Source organism: Tupaia chinensis, unplaced genomic scaffold, assembly GCF_000334495.1.
Source record: "Tupaia chinensis unplaced genomic scaffold, TupChi_1.0 Scaffold000394_1, whole genome shotgun sequence".
Lineage (NCBI taxonomy): Eukaryota > Metazoa > Chordata > Mammalia > Scandentia > Tupaiidae > Tupaia > Tupaia belangeri.
Genome location: NW_006159896.1, coordinates 2,024,122 through 2,041,434, shown reverse-complemented (window position 1 = coordinate 2,041,434; position 17,313 = coordinate 2,024,122). Strand labels below are relative to the sequence as shown.

Here is a 17,313-nt window from a genome sequence, read left to right as displayed (position 1 = left end):
GCAGCTAGATCTGCATGGCTCGCCCCTCCTCTCCTTCAGGTCTTTAATCCAGTATTACCTGCTCCGGTCTTCCCCAGCCACCCTGGCTAAAACCACACCAGTGTTCCTAGCAGCCACATTCACAGGTGTCCAGGTGTGGAGGCACGCGCAGCCACCACCTGGGAAACGGATGAACAGAACGTGCTGTGTTCTAACGGTCCTGAGAGCAGTCGGGGCTGAGCGCGAGCACTGGGGGTGGTAGCATAGCCGTTCCTGAGAGGGTGACCCCAGCACTGGAGCCCGGGCAGTTCCTGACAAGTTCACGCTGGAGGACGTGTCCCTCCTCTCAAGCTTTCTCCTGAGCCCGGGCCAGTGGCCTGCAGTAGCATCTGTGGCATCGTGCAGTCCCTCTACAAAAAACGCTTCTTCCCAAATTCGGAGTGAGACGCAAGTATGAGATCCCAGGGCGTGCCACGGCCAGCCCAGTCAGTGCAGCAGGGCAGCTCAGGACGGTGCGGAGGGCTAAGAAAGTGGCTGTGATATCTCCGTGTTGGTCTGGACAGCCTGCCTGGTGCCTTCCAGCTTTGGAAGTAACCGTGATGTAAGTCAGAAGGAAGGATGACACATTTCAGCCCCCAGAAGAGACCTGCCCTTTTCATTTGATCTCTCCCCTTTCCTTAATCTGGGAGCGGCCCATTTCTCCCTGTTCCTGAGTCCAAGGTAAAGGCTTATTGAGGGAAGCCCAGGAACAGAGGGAGGCCCCCTGGGAGCAGCCCATGATGGAAGTGCTGTTTTCCCTGACTCTACCCATGTTTTTGAAAAAGCAACTCAGGGACCAGCAGTTAGCATAATGGCTGTGTTGCTGAACTCCCATGTAGCCGACCGTGGTTTGAGTCCCGGACCTGGTGGCTTAGACTCACGCCGAGCGCATGTGCATGCGTGCCCAAGATCCTGAGAGAAGAATGGAGGAGAAGGGATTGCGGCGTGGCAATCCCCCCTGGGGGGTGATTTCTCACTTTCTGTCTGTCTTTCTGGCAAGCACATGAGCCCTTTAGCAAAAAAAACCTCTCCCCCAAAAAACAAAAGGAAAAGCAGCTCAGTGCTCCTGGGAAGCCTCTTCATGATGCCAGGACGAGGTCCCATGTTTACCCCAGCAATCCCGAGTTCATCATAGCACGGTTCAGACTCCCCTCCTGTTCCCCATTGCCCCTTTACACTGCGACCTCTTGATGGGAAAGGGCTGTGTCGCTGGGGATATCCAGCACCCGGTGGCCTGGCCCACGTGAGGCCCTTGGTGCGTGCTTGTTCCAGAAGCCAGTGTGCCTGCCGGAGGCAGCGCTTAGACTCTGGCGTCCCCACTCACTGCCAGCAGAGTGTCCCGGCAAGCCCAGGACGTGCACCATCAACAGATCCTAAACGAACACCGTACAGCAGGCTGAAGCTGTGACCCTGACCCGACAACCATCGGCACTGAGCCAAGCCTTCCTCTGCCCGTGTTTCTGAGCGACAAGGTCACAGCACAGGCGCTGTGGCATCTCTCCTCCCGGCAGCCAAACCATTTCGGATTGCTTCGGAGTTAAACGCCGCTGCAGTTGCTAAGCACCTGCATCATTTGTGGCACAGGCGTGCAGAGCACGCGTGTCAGCACGTGGGGGGAGCGCCAGGTGCCCGGAGAGCAGGCTCGCAGCGCTAACCTCTCACTCTCTCCTCAGCGCCCGCTACGGGCACTGGCATAAGAACAAGGCCCCAGGAGAGTACCGCAGTGGCCCCCGCCTCATTATTTTCATCCTTGGGGGCGTGAGCCTGAATGAGATGCGCTGTGCTTACGAAGTGACCCAAGCCAACGGCAAGTGGGAGGTGCTGATAGGTGAGTAAGGCGCGCTTTCCCGAGGGAAGGCGCTGCGCCATCGCACCTGACTCCATTCCACGCTTCGGTGTCGCATTCTGTCATAGACTCTGTCACCCCAGCAAGTCTCATTCTCTAGGTAGCCGCTGAGGACCACAGCAGTTACGGGCGGAGGGCTCCTTTCTCAGGCCCGTCTCACTCGATCCTGTTAAGGGCAGGTGTGAGGAAGGAGGTATCTGATCAGAGTTCAGCAGACTCGGGCTCATCTGTGCTCAGGGGCGGCTGTGCAGGGTCACCCTGAGCAGGTGGCTACCATCCCTTACCTGATAACGCCCGCTGATAGCCTTGAACTAGGCTGAGATTGGGACCGTCCTTACCTCTCGTGGCCGCAGGCCAGGAGATGCTCGGGGAATGGTAGGTCATATACCCTCTCTGCCCACCTGTCTGTGGACGTGCATGTGTGGGTAGACGAGGCCTGAAACCCGTCAGCCTCGCTGCTGGACATGCCAAGGGCTCCCCCGGCCGTGCCTGCCTACTTTAGGTTTGCTGTACCCCCTGGGCCGTTTCTTGTTAGTTTCCAAGAGGGAGGAAGCAACTCCTAGGAGCAGTTAAGTGCAGGAAGGTGTTCTCCCTTTTCCTGCCTGCGGGAGCTCCTGCAGCTGCTAGGGCTGGGACGAGTGAGCTGAGAAAGACCTTGCTTTGGTCACATACCTCCCTTTCATCCCCTCCTCTTAAGAAAACGGAGTAGCACCTGCTCAGGGGTCCCTCTTAGCACTGATTGGCAAGAGGCCATCACGAATACTGCCCATGGGTGAGGCTTCTTGACTCCCTTTGAAAGGGGGTGTGCTCTACCCCCAGTGGGAAGTTGTACTCTCTGGGGCCTAAGGCGGCCTCCTGGGCCATTTACATGTGGCCTGTGTGGGAAGCCCTGAGCTGCCCCAGCTGGGAATACTCCTCTGACCCTCTCCCCCAGTAGGTGCCTCCTATGGTCATAATTCTCGGCCCAGCCATTATCTCGATAACAAGGATCCATTTTATACCTCCAGTTGGGGTGACCAAATCACTGCACCCCCTGCTCCACGCTGTCTAAGTGAGTGGGTTCTGTAGACCAGTCCGTGTGGCTCGTCTTGAGTTTAGCGAGATGGACCTGAGGCCGTCTACCCACCATGCTGACACCAGGATCGGTGGTCCAGGACCACCCTCGGGCTCCCCTTGTCTGGTCAGCACTCCTCCCTGTAATTGTCCCCCCATTTCTGCCGTGTAGGCCAGGCGATAGAGCTCTCTTCCTGCCTGCGTATGTGTTGCATGAATGTGTTGGATAATTCCGCGCTCGAGCACAACTCTCCCAGACAGAGGTGGTCACAGCCAGGCTTTGGGTGGAACTCTCTCCTTTGCTATTAGACCTGACTCGAGGGTCCCTGTTGGGAGGTGGAAACCTGAAGATATCAAGTCGCCCATCAGATTCACGGAAGGGTCTCACAGACAGCTGATGCCCACTGTGTGGCCTCGCCCGCCCCGCGCATGCCAGCCGCCCTGCCGTCTGTGTGTGTGCGTGTGTGCGTGCGTGTGTGTGTGCATGTGCATGTGTGTCGTGCTTCCTCATACGTCATGGCTGTAACGCGTAGGCCTAGTTGGCATGTTCCTATAACCTTCCTCTGTTCAAGCAGTCAGCTGGCTCTGTTCTCCCGCAGGTTCTACTCATATTCTTACTCCCACCAAATTTCTCATGGACCTGAGACACCCCGACTTCAGGGAGTCCTCTAGGGTATCTTTTGAGGATCAGGCTCCAACAATGGAGTGAGAGCCAAAGAAACAAAGTAAACACAGCTTATTACAGAAAAGAAACTCTTCCACTCTGAAGGGCTTTCTTTGATTATTCCGTCACTCTTTCTTTGTTTTCCCCCCTTTTTAATTTGTTATTTATTTGATTTTCTTTCAACAAGAAAATGCTTGCAGTTCTCAACACCGATTGAAAATGTGTCCGTCACTGCCCTGACAGCCCTGCCATGACACCCTGGGGCCCCCACGTGCCAGCTCATGCCTTGGGCTCCCTGCTGCTCAGTCCGACGGCTGCAGGCCGCTGGGTCCCACCACACAGGACAGCCCTCCGAGGGAGCTGGAAGCTGGAGGTGCCTGAGGCTTGGTCCACAAGCCGGATGGCTCAGGGCCAATCACGAGCGCCTGCAGGGAATATAGCGCGTCCCAGTTGTGATGTGACATGAGGGCTTGAGAGAGAGGCCACTGACCTGCAGGGCGGCCATGTGCAAGCAGGTGGGCACCCAGTGGAGGTGTCCTGGGGCACCTGACAGTGAGGGACGCTTGGCAGGGAGCATGAGGCTAGACTCCAGGTCACCGTGGTTGGACAGGTAGGTAGGCAGGCGAACACCGTTTCCCTAGAACTAGTGCTGAGCAAGGATCAAGTCCTGGGGCATGATGGGTCACCAGCACAGAGGTACTTGGTGGACTCGTCTTCAGTGGGAAGAACATTTCCCTCGTTTTCCTTCTCCCGTGTGTCTTCTCTGGAGTCCTCGGCCCGTCTCCCACCGAGGTCTCGGTAAACTCAGAGTCTGTCAATAGAAATGTGTTCATGACACTGTTCAGCTTTCAAGAGCTCCTCTCCCACAGGCTTGTTTCCTGGGAACCCCTGGTCTGTCTGGGAGACTGTCCAGATTTTATTCTTTAAAGTCGTCTTCATTCTGTCTCCCCTTCCATCCTTCATGTGTGTCAGGAGCCTACTGCGATGTGTTTAGTTGAGGCTGACGCAAGTACGCCTCGTGGACTTAGTAACTCAGGGCCACGTTTCTTACATCTGACTTAGTACTGTTGACAGTGGACATGCCCCTTCACCCTTAGCTGAGATGTGGCCTGGTGAGTCAGGGAGTGTGAGTCACCTGTGAGCAGTGGAGAGAGACCTGACTAGCTTCCGCTCCTGCGTGAGCACCCTTGTGGCTGCGGGTCACCCCTACTCACTGGGCCACAGCACACGCACACAGGTGGGCCGATGGCAGTGCCCAGGCTCCCTCGACACAGACAGTCATTCAGACTCGTGCCCAAGCAGCCTCGCCCCTCTCACTGCTCGGTGAACTCGGGAGCTCAGAACCCTGGCTGGGTCACGTCGGGAGCACGCGTGACCCAGCAGTTCGTAGAAGGGAACTGCTCTGTCCTACCAGGAATGGGGCTGTGCCCTTTCTTCTCCCTCCTCCCCTCCACAGAGGGATGGCATTGTCGTCAGTGGGGCAAGCACCGAGAGTGGAGCCGGCTACGGCCTGGCCTCAGCTCCTAGGCTGCCCAGGCTCCCCCTCCCTAGAAGCAAGGCCAGTGGGGATGAATAAAGTGATTGTTTAAAACAACTCTTCCTTTGGAACACTTTGATAGATCATTAATTGGGACCTGGCTCTGCGCAGGGCGGACAGGTGGACTGCTGCAGGTGTATCTGAAGACCTCTAGGACAAACCGTGCTTAGCAGAGACTGCAGCAGTAGCAAGCCACTTGCAGGATCTGAGGAATCCCACACCCACACCCCAAGAGCTCCTGCGAGGCTGCATTCTGGGGTCCCCTGCTACAGAAGAAGCCTCTTTGCAGTGCTTTCCTTTGTTTGCATTCAGTCAGCAGAGAAGGTCCCAGGATAAGTAGACTCGGTCAGCAGAGAAGGTCCCAGCTGCCGGTGGGACAGAGGATGAGGAGACTCTGGTTCTCTCTTCCTGGCTTCCAGATCACGGGGGACGGTGCTGGGCTTTTGAGCTGAGTTAAGCAGCAGCAAGCCTTAGAGCCCAAACACCAGGGGAGTCAGACACAGATTGAAGTCTGACCTTCCCTTTCCATCGTGACCATCCAGTGGCCAAAGTACAGCACGGTGCAGAGCCTTGCCTGGCGTTCTCCTGCACAGCAGCGTTGTGGCCACTTCTCTTTCAAGAGAAGATGGGTTTCCTTTCTGACACAATGAGAGTCTCTAGCAGGCATCAGGCCTGGGTGACAGGCCTCACTCTGCCTCCCAGCTCCTCTCTGGTAGCTGAGACTGGCTCCCCTGAGGGCTGGGTTAACCACCAAGCCTCACCTTACTGCCTGCTTATCATCCCTCCAGATTCTCTAAGAAATGAAATCTTTTGGTTGTATTTTGATCTCTGTGCTATGGCTGGCTTATATTTGAATTACCAATTATTGGGGCCGGTCATCATGTGGTGGTTAGGGTAGTTGGATCACACATGGCTGATGATGTGGTTCTAGTCCTGGACCCAGTGATTTGAAAAACATGCCAGGCACATGTGCATGCATGCCCAAAATTCCAAGAAAAGAATGGAAGAGAAGGGTTTGTGGTGTGGCCATCCCCATGAAAGTTGCTTTCTCACTTTTTCTCTCTTCCAAGCACACATATAGCAAATTTTTAAAAAAGTACTAATTATTAAGGAATATCCAAGAGGTTGTCAGAAACAAAGAGAAGACAAAAGCGGGGTTAGACCTGCTGTGTTTTACGTAGCACTTGGCAGAAAGCCTTTGCAGTTTTATTATATTGAATATATTACTTCATTTCAGATTGGGATCAGGTGGATTTCCTTTTTGGAGGGACTCAGATTTGAATCTGAACCCAGAACTGGCCTGTTGCCCGTTAACTTGCAGATGTTCCCCTGCACATCCTGTTTGCACCCCCAACCCCTGGAGGCCACAGGTGCCCAGAATCAAAAGACCAGTGGCATGGCTTCTGGCCTGGCTGTGCCACCACCCTTCTGGCCTTCATTTTTCCCACTTGTAGGATGAGAGGGGTGAGCCGGATAACTATTTTTCACCCTGGCTGGTCGGACTTATCTGGTTTTTTTTTTTTTTTTTTTTGAAGAGAGATTTTTGCTGCAGGGCTCATGTGCTTCCCAGAGAGACAGAGAGACAAAAAAGCGAGAAATCACCCCCAACAGGGATGGCCATGCCACAATCCCTTCTCCTCCATTCTCCTCTTGGGATCTTGGGCACACATGAACATGCATCCAGCGTAAGTTTAAGTCGCTGGGTCTGGGACTTGAACCACAGTGGGAGTCCAGCAACATAACCATTACTCCACTCTATCTGCTGGTTGACTCACCTGGGCTCTTAAACTTCCACATTCTGGCACCACCGGAGTTCTGAGTCCTTGGGTCGGATTCCGACGGGAGAGTGCCTAGACCAGCCAGTCTGTTAGAACTCCTTTGACGTTCGGGTCCTCTCAGTGTAGAGAGGGTTCTGTCCTCTCGGGACAGAACTGCTATATCTGGCCTGTGGTTATGAAAACACATGAACGGTCACTTGGGTTGACCCCAGCTTAGTTTTTGGAGATCACTGTCCACATTTCATAATCTCCCAGTTACGTGAGTAAAAGGGGCCCTTGGGACAGCTTCTTCTAGAAGGCCAGCAAGGTCAGTCTCCTGTGGGGTCAAAGCACGTTTGCAAAACCTGGGTTGTAGATTCGCCCAGCTCAGCTTGCAGGCAGTGTTCTCAGTCATGAAAAGCTTGAACGATGCTACTAAATTGGTAGAGATTATCAAGTATTAAGGACTGGCTTTCAGGCGGTTTGGGTCAAGGCCACCTGGCCTGGTCCCTTTACAAACCCCGGGTAAGCGGAAGCCCAGGCGTGTGCCTGGTGCTGAGTCTGAGGCCTCACCGACTGTCTCTGTTCCCCATCCTGCAATCTTTCTTGTTCAGAAAGGACTGGGAACAGCAGATGATCAAAACCTAGATCATGGACTGCCTAACCTCTGCTTGGCCTCCGCCAGATCCTGAATTTGCACACGTGTAAGGGTAGGAGCACTTCAGGACAGGTGTCTTTAACCAGAACTTTTTGATTTTTCCTCTAAATCGAGTGTGCCCAGCCAGATGGCTGGGAGGAGTGCAAAGGGACTGTTTCCTCTGGCACGTGCACTCGTTGCCTTTAACTAGGACGCCCTAGGCTGATGCCCCCAGGCTGACCCCCGTGCCCTGTGTCCAGGGGCTGTGTCAGGTCGAGGTCTGGAAGGCCCTCGTTCCGGCAGCGGCTCACCCTTCAGATTTGGGGCAAGCCTTGCACGCTTGTGGCCATCTGTAGCCTCGGGCTGAAGCAGCCTTGGGGTCTCCTGTTGGACTGGCAGGAAGATGGGTAACGTCGAATGTGTGTCTGCAGGGACAGGAGTGCTGTGAGAGTGCCAGGAGGACCCAGGGCCTGCTACACCGTTGCTTCTGGAGCCTCAGGGGCCCGTGCAGGCTGCAAACGGCCTCTGCTTGGCATCTCCAGGAGGTAGCCACGCACGGACCAGCTTGTCGCTTAGTGCCGTGGGGCTGGCGCTCGGACTGCAGAGAACAGGATGTTGGGGGAAGCCCCACACAGCCCGCAGGGAGGGCTTTACGGGGTTTTATTCCTGTCTGGAGTGACCAGGAAGGCCCGCAGTGCCCGCAGTCCGAGTCAGCTGAGCGATGGTGGTCAAAGGCATGGACACCCTGTCATTGGGCTCACCCAGAGTTGCAGAGCCTCTGCCTGCCCTCGGGGGGAAAACCTGGCATCTGGTGCTTTTCACCCACCTACCCCCTTGCCTGTCGTCTCGGAGAGGCACATTTTCAAGAACAATCTCTTTTGTTTAGTTCCCTTCTCACCGGGCCTTCCTCTGACGCCCGCTGCTGCATGCGTGCGGGCCTCATGCTCTCACCCACCAGTCACTGTTCTGTTTGATTAGTCCATGTCCAAACCACACAATCCATGCCTCCTTTTTTACTGCACTTTCCAGATCTCTCTCTCCTTATAAAAAAAAAAAAAAAGGCCTTCATTTATTTTTGTTTTATTTATTTTTTATTTTTTGCAGTAGAAATGTATCAAATTCCATTAGCTTAAAATTTTGCAAGCATTTCTATTCTCTTACAATGTGCGGTCTCTGCAAGGTAAGGCCTCAGGTCCCCAGCCCTTTCCCTCTCACACCTGAGGTCCCACCCACTTACCATGGCCGAATCAATCGGCTGGCTCCCAGAGGTCAGTGGGTTCCCCCCGGGGCCTTGCCCATCACCTTCCTCCTTACCAGGGACCGTTCTTCCCACACATTGGCCTGCCACCCCCTGCCCCATTCTCCACCTGTGGTTTGGAATTCCTCTCCCCGGCCTCACCTTGGGTTCAGGGGAGCACTGGAGGTGCAGCTGCTCCTCACCTGGCAGGTGGCTCTGGGCCCTGACGGAGCGGCAGCGCAGTCCTTGGTATCGCCTGGGACCCTGCCCGAGCCAGAGGATGTGTTGTGTTCATCCACAGCCCCTAATGTCTCCCAGGACTATTGTGACAGGACCCCAAGCCCCAGCCCCACTCCCCTTCCAGGGTGGGGGAGGCAGGGAGGGTGCCAAGCCGGGAGTCAAGAACGGGAAAGGAAGCCAGTGGGAGACGACCCAGCAAGCTCACTGTCTTCTCTGCCTCCCCAGGATCCACGCACATTCTCACCCCACAGAAACTGCTGGACACGCTGAAGAAGCTGAATAAAACAGATGAAGAAATAAGCAGTTAAAAAAATAAGCCCCCTCCAACGCCCGCCCCTCTGCTCCCTCCCGTGCTCCGACCGCCTTCCATGACTTCGCTGACACTCCGTCCATTGCCCCCAGCTCTGCACGCCCGGCCGCCGGCACTGTCGCTGCCGCGTTCTCGTGTTTAATGATGCCCTGCCCTCGTTTGAAACGAGAAAATAATGCATTGTGTTTTTTAAGAAGAGTACCTTGTATATGTCCCCTGACAGGAGGAGTTCACGTGCAAGCGCCACGCTGCGGGAGTTTGCACTGTTTAGGTGAACGGACGCCTTCTCCCCCTTATTTATGACCGTGACCTTGTACATAGCCCTGCGTGACATGCGCAAATCGCTCGAGAATGGAAAGGTAGATGTTTGGATGTTTTTAAAAACTTGCGTTGGGTGTTCCTTTTCTCATTGGGAACCACAGCTTTGTCTGTGTTCTCGGGGTATCTCACACTGAGGATAAAGCTTACCTTCACCCCCCTCTCCACCCTTTGGTGCCTGCCATTGTCCAGAGAAGCTGGGAAACGACCATCGGGGCACAGCCCCTGAGCTTGGAGGTGAAACCACCCTCTTTGCCCTTCCCAGGCGCTCGCACCCCTGGTGCCCTGGTCGTGGGCAGGGGCTCGGGTGTCCGCTCAAAGCCAGGATGGTGTCCTCTTCTCTAGAGTAAGTCACGGTGCCCAGACGTGAAAGCAGAGCCCCACTGGGACCTCGTCTCCTTTGGAGAAGCAGTTAGGCCCGATCCTTCTGCTAGACCCCTTCCTCCTTCCCCAGATCACCCATAACTGCTCATTTTCCCTGGTAGGGTCGGCCTGGGTAGAGCTCAGGGGTCAAGAATGGACTAGAGCAGATGGTCTCGGAGACTGCTGTCTCTTTGCAGGGGTCTTTGCCGTAGGGAAGGGTCCTTGGCCTGAAGAACAGCCCGTGGACTGAACAGACGTGTGCCCGCACAGCCAGCACCTCCTGTCAGGTTATCCTCAGTCTAAGTTACGCCATGACACTTTCTTCTGTGCAGCGTGGGGTCATACGTCACTGTGCTTGTAAGAGAAGACGATCGTTTTATTCTCTGTATAAAAACTTAGCTGTATACAACTTAGCTCTAAAGCAAAAACTAACGAAGCGAATGCAGGAAGGATGTCTCGGCATCCTCAAGACGCAGCAGCCCTCCGTCCTCCAGTAGTGAGCACACCATTTGTCCTGCTGCTGTTGTCGTGAAATAGAATGACAGTGGAAGTCACAAAAAATGTCCCCTGTCCAGCCCTCTCCCCGCCGCCCTTTAGCCCCCGCAGACTGTGCGTGTATTTCTGTGTCTCGTGGTGTCGTTGCCAACGTGGTGTATGCTAGTTCAACTCGGCCCGCTTCCCCGTCAGAACACGGTCCTCGGCCGCCCGTTAGATGCATCGTGCCTAACGTCCTCCTCCAGGCTTTGAAACGCCCCCTTCGCGCTCAGCTTAGTTTTCAGTCTCTCCTGCCGCCCCCGCAGGTGCCTCCTTCCCGAGGACAGAGCTGTAGGTACTTGCACTGTCGCTGCTCGTCGTCCCCTCCCTTGACCAAACGATGCTCATGCTTCAGGACCTTGTCTGTCGAACATGTTGGTTTTCCTTTCTCTGTTATTTATATAAAGATAATTTATCAAAAGGATATTTTAAAAAAGCTAGTCTGTCTTGAAACTTGTTTACCTTGAGAAACTATGCGCATCTCCGTGTTTGGAAGTATTGAAGCACAAACATGTATCATCCCTGTACCGTTCTGTACTAAAGCACTCGGGTCGAGTCAATAAAGACATCAGTGCCCGCTCGCGGAGTCCGGGCTGCCCCCGGTCTGCTTTTACTTTGGGGAGTGGGAGGAAACCCGAGTGGTCTCTGCAGAGGCAGCGGCCACTGGCTTGTGGCTGGGAGGCTTCCGGATCCAGGTGTGTGTCACCGGCGTTAGGTCTAAGGCCGTCTCACATTTGAGGACAATCTGTGACTCTTGTCCTGGGCCACTAGCAGCCCCAGGGTGCCGTAGGGATGGAGTTGTCCTTACATTGTGAGTATTAGCCCATCACTGTACTGCCGATAGACAGCTGAGACGGACCGGGAGGCCAAGCCAGAGACAAAGTAAGGTGGCCAGGGCCCCCCACTTGGTACATGGCAGATCATGGCTTAACCACAGCAGTCATGGGGCCAGCAGGTGGTGTGGAGGTTAAGTAACTGGATCCCCCACATAGCTGGTTCCACTGTTCAAGTCCCGGACCTGGCAGCTTGAAAATCACACCAAGCATGTGTACATGCATGCCCAGAATCGAGAGAACGGACTATGGCATGGTCATCTCCCCAGAGTCACTTCTCACTTTCTCTCTCTCTGGCGAGTTCATGTGCCTTATAGCAGAAACTAAAATGACAAAACAAAAAACGGGCCAGCAGGTGGCGTAGTGGTTAAGGTGCTGGACTCCCACGTGACCAACTGTAGTTCATGTCCCAAACCTGGTGGCTTGCTTTCTTGCTTTCTCTCTCTCTCCCCGCCCCCTCTCTCTGAGAATATGTGCCCTATAGCAATTTTTTTTAATAATAAAATTAAATAATTAGGGACCAGCAGTTGGCATAATGGCTATGTTGCTGGACTCCCATGTAGTCGACCATGGTTTGAGTCCTGGACCCAGTGGCTTAAACTCATGCCAGGCACATGTGCATGTGTGCACAAGATCCCGAGAGAAGAATGGAGGAGAAGGGATTGTGGTGTGGTCATCCCCCTAGTGAGTGATTTCTCGCTTTCTATCTTTCTGTCTCTTTCTGGTGAGCGCACATGCCCTATAGCAAAAACCTCTCCAAAAATAATTAAAAATAATCATAAATTTTAAAAATAATTAAATAATTAAAAACAAAAGACAAGACCAGCAGTTGGTATTAATGGCTATGTCACTGGACTCCCATGTAGTTGACTGCAGTCTGAGTCCCAGATGCCAGGTGTGTGTGCGTGCGTGCCCAAGATCCCGAGAAGAGAATGGAGGAGAAGGGATTATGGCGTGGCCATCCCCCCGGGGGGGTGATTTCTCGCTTTCTGTCTCTCTGTCTCTCTCAGTCTTTTGGGCGAGCACACACGCCCTATAGCGAAAACCTCTCAAAAAGACAATGCAGCCGTCTCCATATTGTCTACCATCAGAAAGCCGTAACCAGTAGTGATAGACTGGAGTCTGTGGTGCAGCGTTAGTACATTGCTCAGGAGGAGCCCGGTCCCACGTGGTGACAGTCCGAATCCCTGGCCCAGTCAGCCCGAAACACACTGGGCACATGCATGAGAGCCCACGAGCCAGTGGACTGGAGGACTGGTGGAGGAAGGGGGTTGCAGCAAGATCAGACCGTGGAGGGTGCTCCTCTCTCTCTCTCTCTCTCTCTGTCTCTCTGTCTCTCTGACGTGCATGCATATGCATTTTATCATGGACAAATAAACTTTTAAAACAGACGATGGGATGGTGTGAATACAGAACGTGAGTCTGTGTGTGCCAGGCACGGTGGTGTGTGCCTGTAGTCCCAGCTGAGGCTGGAGGCAGAAGGACCGCAAATTCGAGGCCAACCTGGGAAGTACAGCAAGACCTTGTCTCTCGATTTTTTTCTTTTTCTTTTTTTTTGCCAATGGGCATATGCACTCACCAAAAAGGGAGAGGGCGAGTGGGAGCATCCCCCAGTGGGGCACGGCCACCCAGTCTCCCTCTCCATCCCCCACTTGTCAGGATTGTACGCATGTACACACATGTGCCTAGCATGTTTTTCAAGCCGTTGGAACTGGGATTTAACTGCACAGTGGGCCATGTGGGATCCAGTACCTTAACCATTAAGCCAGTGGGCCAGCCCAATAAATAGAATTTTAAATGAGGTGTTTTGTGTGTGTGTTTGCCAGGGGGAAATCACGCCTACAATGGGGCGTGGTCATACCATGCAGAAAGGTTTCCTCCATTTCTCTATTCCATCGGGATTGTATGCATGCACATGTGCATGGGGACACATGCGTGCACACACACACACACACACACACACACACACTCACTCACACAGTTTTCCAAGCTGCAGGGCCCAGAATTCAAACCACAGTCAACCAGGTAGATGTGGCTCCCTATGCACAGGGCTTACCCACCATGCTACAAGGTTAGCCCAAAAGAGTTTTTACAAAATGCCCCAAACCATCTATGTTATTTACACATGCCACACCAAGTCCTGGGACAAGAACTGAAGAAACCCGTTCCGGAGCAGAAAGCCAGTGAGGAGTGGATCAAGATGGGTGGGTGGTACTTTCTTCGGGATTTGACTTCTCTTCTAACCTGCCACCGTGGCTGCGGAAGGCCTTGATGCTGAGGGGTAATGAACCTCAGCCCTGCTTTACGAGAGTGCTGGACCACGCCACCCACGATGGCCGAGCAGGGAGTCCACGCCGGCTAGAGCTTAGGCCACGCCAGCCCGTGTTGTGTGCTTGTGTCCAAGCCTCTGTATGGCAAGTTGCTGCAGGCCCTTGTGGATGCAGGTCAGCCCACTAAGGTTAGTGACGAGAATCTGGGGGTTGGGTGGGCCTCAGTCTCACTGACAGGGGAAACTGGTACAGTGGTGGTTTGCAATTGTGTAGTAATTAAAGACAACGGCTAAGAGTCTCGGGCCAAGGGTGTCATCGGTGAGTACTTCAATTGCAAGAAATAAACAAATGGAAATCTGGTTCAGAAAACAATTTAAAAATAGGGCGAATTGCAAAAGCAACCACAGACTTCGCGGCCCCTCCCATTTGCTCAGGGCTGTCTTGTGACCTGCTTTGACCAATGTGGCAAGAAAGAGCCTGTGTCACCCCAAGCCTAGCCCTCAACAGACCTAGTAGCAACAGACCTGCTCTTGTGCTCTGTGAGGCTGAGACTGCCGTGTGAGCACCTGGGCTACTCTGATTTGGAAGGAAAGGAAGTTCCCGTCATTGCCCCAGGCACAGACAGATGAGGGACCAACTGGCTCCCAGCCCACCTGCCAGCTGACTACAGGTGCCTAGATGAGCCTGGGTGCATCAGAAGAAACACCCCCCCCCGCCCCGCCCAGTGAATCATGAAATAAATAAATGGTTGTTGTCTTAAGCTGCTAAATTTTGGGATGGTTTGTTACGCAGCAAAAGTGACTGATACAAGGGTTTAATTTGCAGCTATCGGGGGCCAGCAGGTGGTGTGGGGGTTAAGGCAGCTGGACTCCCACATGGCTGACAATGGTTCAAGTCCCAGATCTGGCAACTTGCTTTCTCACTTTCCTTCTCTCTCTGGTCAACTTAAAAAAAAAAAAAAAAAAAAAAGAACCCCACGTGGCACAAAGGCTCTGTCGAAAGGACCAGCAGTTGGCATAATGGCTATGTCGCTGGATTCCCATGTAGCTGACCATGGTTCAAGTTCTGGACTCGGTGACTTAAACTCACACTGGGCGCATGTGTGCGCGCACACGCACCCAAAATCCTGAGAGGAGAATGGAGAAGGGATTGTGGCATGGCCACCCCCCCCAGGGGGGTGATTTCTCACTTTCTGTCTCCCTGTCTCTCTCTTTCTGGCAGGCACACACACACCCTTATAGCAAAACCTCTCAAAAAAAAAAAAAAAATCAAACAAAACTGGTCCTGGTGGTCATCCATTACCTTGGCCACAGAACAGTCTGTCTCTTTTTCAGGAGAATGGACACTTTTGATTCTCAGTGTTTATCAAGATGGACTTTGAAATCAGACTTAAATTTGACCCTGATTTCCCTGTGTGACCTGAAGTTACTTCACCTCAATTTTCACATCAGTTTAATGGGAACAAATGCCTCCCTCGTGCAGAGCCGCGTGTTCGAGACTGCTGCGAGGATTCATTGTGACCTTCTGTGGAGAGCTTTAGGACAATGCCTGACACAGGAAAGTTACGGTTGTCACCCCGGGGGCCAAGCTGACCTAATAGTCGACTCCTGCCCCCCACTCCAATCCTTCACCTCCTGCAGCTAGGGAGAGCTTTCAGATGCAACTGGGAGCCTTCCCTGTTCCCCATCAGATAACAAGCAGGCCCCGCTCTGGCCTGGGAGGTGTCTCCCCACCTCTCCATCACCTGCTCGCTCCTTCCTGAGCTGCAGCGTGTCTGGCCTTCATCAACCTTGAGGTGCTTTCTCAGGCCTCAGGACCCTTGCACTCTGTCCTCACCTCCCACCCACAGCTCCTCCCCAGGTAACTTCTTCAAGCCTAGAGCCACCATGACAGAATCCACGATGGCAGCTGTTCCTGACTCTGCCCCCACGCTCTCGTAGCCTCCTGTACCTTCCCTCAGAGCCTCAGATCAGACTGTAATTCCGCTACTCCATACACATCGCTGGTGCTGCTCTAGACACACCACTCAATAAGGGCAAAGGGTCAAGGCTATTAGGTGAATAAAGAAAGGGAATGTAATGAATTAATAAAGGCATCCAGTCAAGAGTTGAATTTTTTAAAGAAATATTAACTTTTATTTATTAATTAAAAAAAAATTTTTTGGAGAGGTTTTTGCTATAGGGCACGTGCACTCACCAGACAGAGACAGAGAGACAGAACAAGAAATCACCCCCTGGGGGGGATGGCCACGCCACAATCCCTTCTCCTCCATTCTCCTCTCGGGATCTTGGGCACGCACATACACGCGCCCGGCGTAAGTTTTAAGCCACCGGGTCCTAGACTTGAACCGCAGTCGACTACATGGGAGTCCAGCGACATAGCCATTACGCTAACTGCTGGTCCCAATTTTTAAAAATGTGACAGGAGAGAGACATGGAGTGAGAGAGAGGGAAAGCGAGTAAGCAAGCCAATTTATTGGGAGTTGAACCGGGGCCAGCCATGTAGGAGTCTAGTCTCTCAAGCACCACGCCTCCTGCTAGTCCCAAGAGTTGGATTTTTTTTTTCCCATTTGCCAGAAGGTACATGCTCTCACTAGAGAGAGACAAAGAGACAGAGAGAGGAGAGGGAGAAAGCACCCATAATGGGGTGTGGTTATGCTGCAATTCTTTCTGTTTTGGGGATTCTCGGATTTGGGCACGCGTGGGTACACGTGCGAGCCTGACGTGTTTTTCAGGCTGCAGGGGCTGGGACTGGAACCATGTGTCTGGCTGTAAGAGTCGCACATCTTGCAGCTGAACAAGGACACAAGCAGGCAAACAGGCAAGATGGGCCGGAGATCAGGGATGGAGGCAGACCCCAGAGGGGCCAGAGCCTGTCTGGAACCCACGCTGGGCCAGGCATCTACCAGCTGACACCCGCTACCATCCCCTTGGGATGCTGCCACCCCAGGCCAAAGCTACAGAATGGGCCACCGGGTCAGCATCGGGCAGTGGGCCAGTTCCACTAAGCTCTGTGGACGACTGACCCGGCCCATGGACAAGGACGTCCCAGGACACCGGCCCGAGAGCTGCAACACGGTGTCCCTTTCTGACCACAGGCCTTCCGTCCTGGCTCTGCGTGAAGCAGGCAGGATGCCTGTGCAGTGTGGCTGCATCACCTGAGAGTTCACGAGAAGGTTCCAGAGGCCCCGGAGAGGCACTGTCTGGGCTCAGGGCCAGGTGACTGGCTTCTGGTCCTGGCAGGCTACAGGGAGGTCCCAGTTGGAAGGGGCAGGATGGTGATTCCTAGAGCTCTGACCCATTCTGGTATTTCCCACCTGACTCGTTACCACTTGGGCGGAAGAGGGGCCTCCCCAGAGCCCAGAGGAGTGCCCCAAGGGCCTGGCCTGGTCTGAGATGCCCTGACCTGGGACACTGAGCCGAGGGCCTTGGGATGCTGGCTGCCATGGAGGGGGAGGGCCAGTCACAGCTCCCTGCCGGGAAGAGGGCAGGGTCCCTTTAAGCCTGGCCTCACAGCCTCGCCTGTTGCTATGTATAGGGCCAACTTCCTTAGCAACCACCTGGCCTCTTAAAGGGGCCCTAGCACTGGCTGCCATCAGCCATGGCTCCCAAAAAGAAGGCAAGCAAGGAGCCTGAGGTCAAGAAGAAGAAAGGGGGCAAGAGGGATCCCAGCGCGGCCAACAAGCCGGTGGAAGAG

The 17,313-nt window shown here is 53.9% G+C and overlaps 1 protein-coding gene across 3 annotated transcripts in view; it reads left to right on the top strand.

Moving 5' to 3' along the window:
- Positions 1–11,125, top strand: part of STXBP1 (syntaxin binding protein 1) — a 74,317-nt gene extending 63,192 nt beyond the window's left edge. For 2 of the 3 annotated variants that reach the window (XM_006154081.3, XM_014590013.2), the window contains exons 18-20: positions 1,692–1,846; positions 3,517–3,642; positions 9,215–9,300. In XM_006154081.3, the coding sequence (XP_006154143.1) occupies positions 1,692–1,846; positions 3,517–3,626 (265 nt within the window). In that variant the 3' untranslated portion in view covers positions 3,627–3,642; positions 9,215–9,300. Of the gene's footprint in view, positions 1–1,691; positions 1,847–3,516; positions 3,643–9,214 lie in introns of all 3 variants that reach the window. The other variant, XM_027774036.1, reaches the window with a different exon arrangement.
- The last annotated feature ends 6,188 nt before the right edge of the window (positions 11,126–17,313 follow it).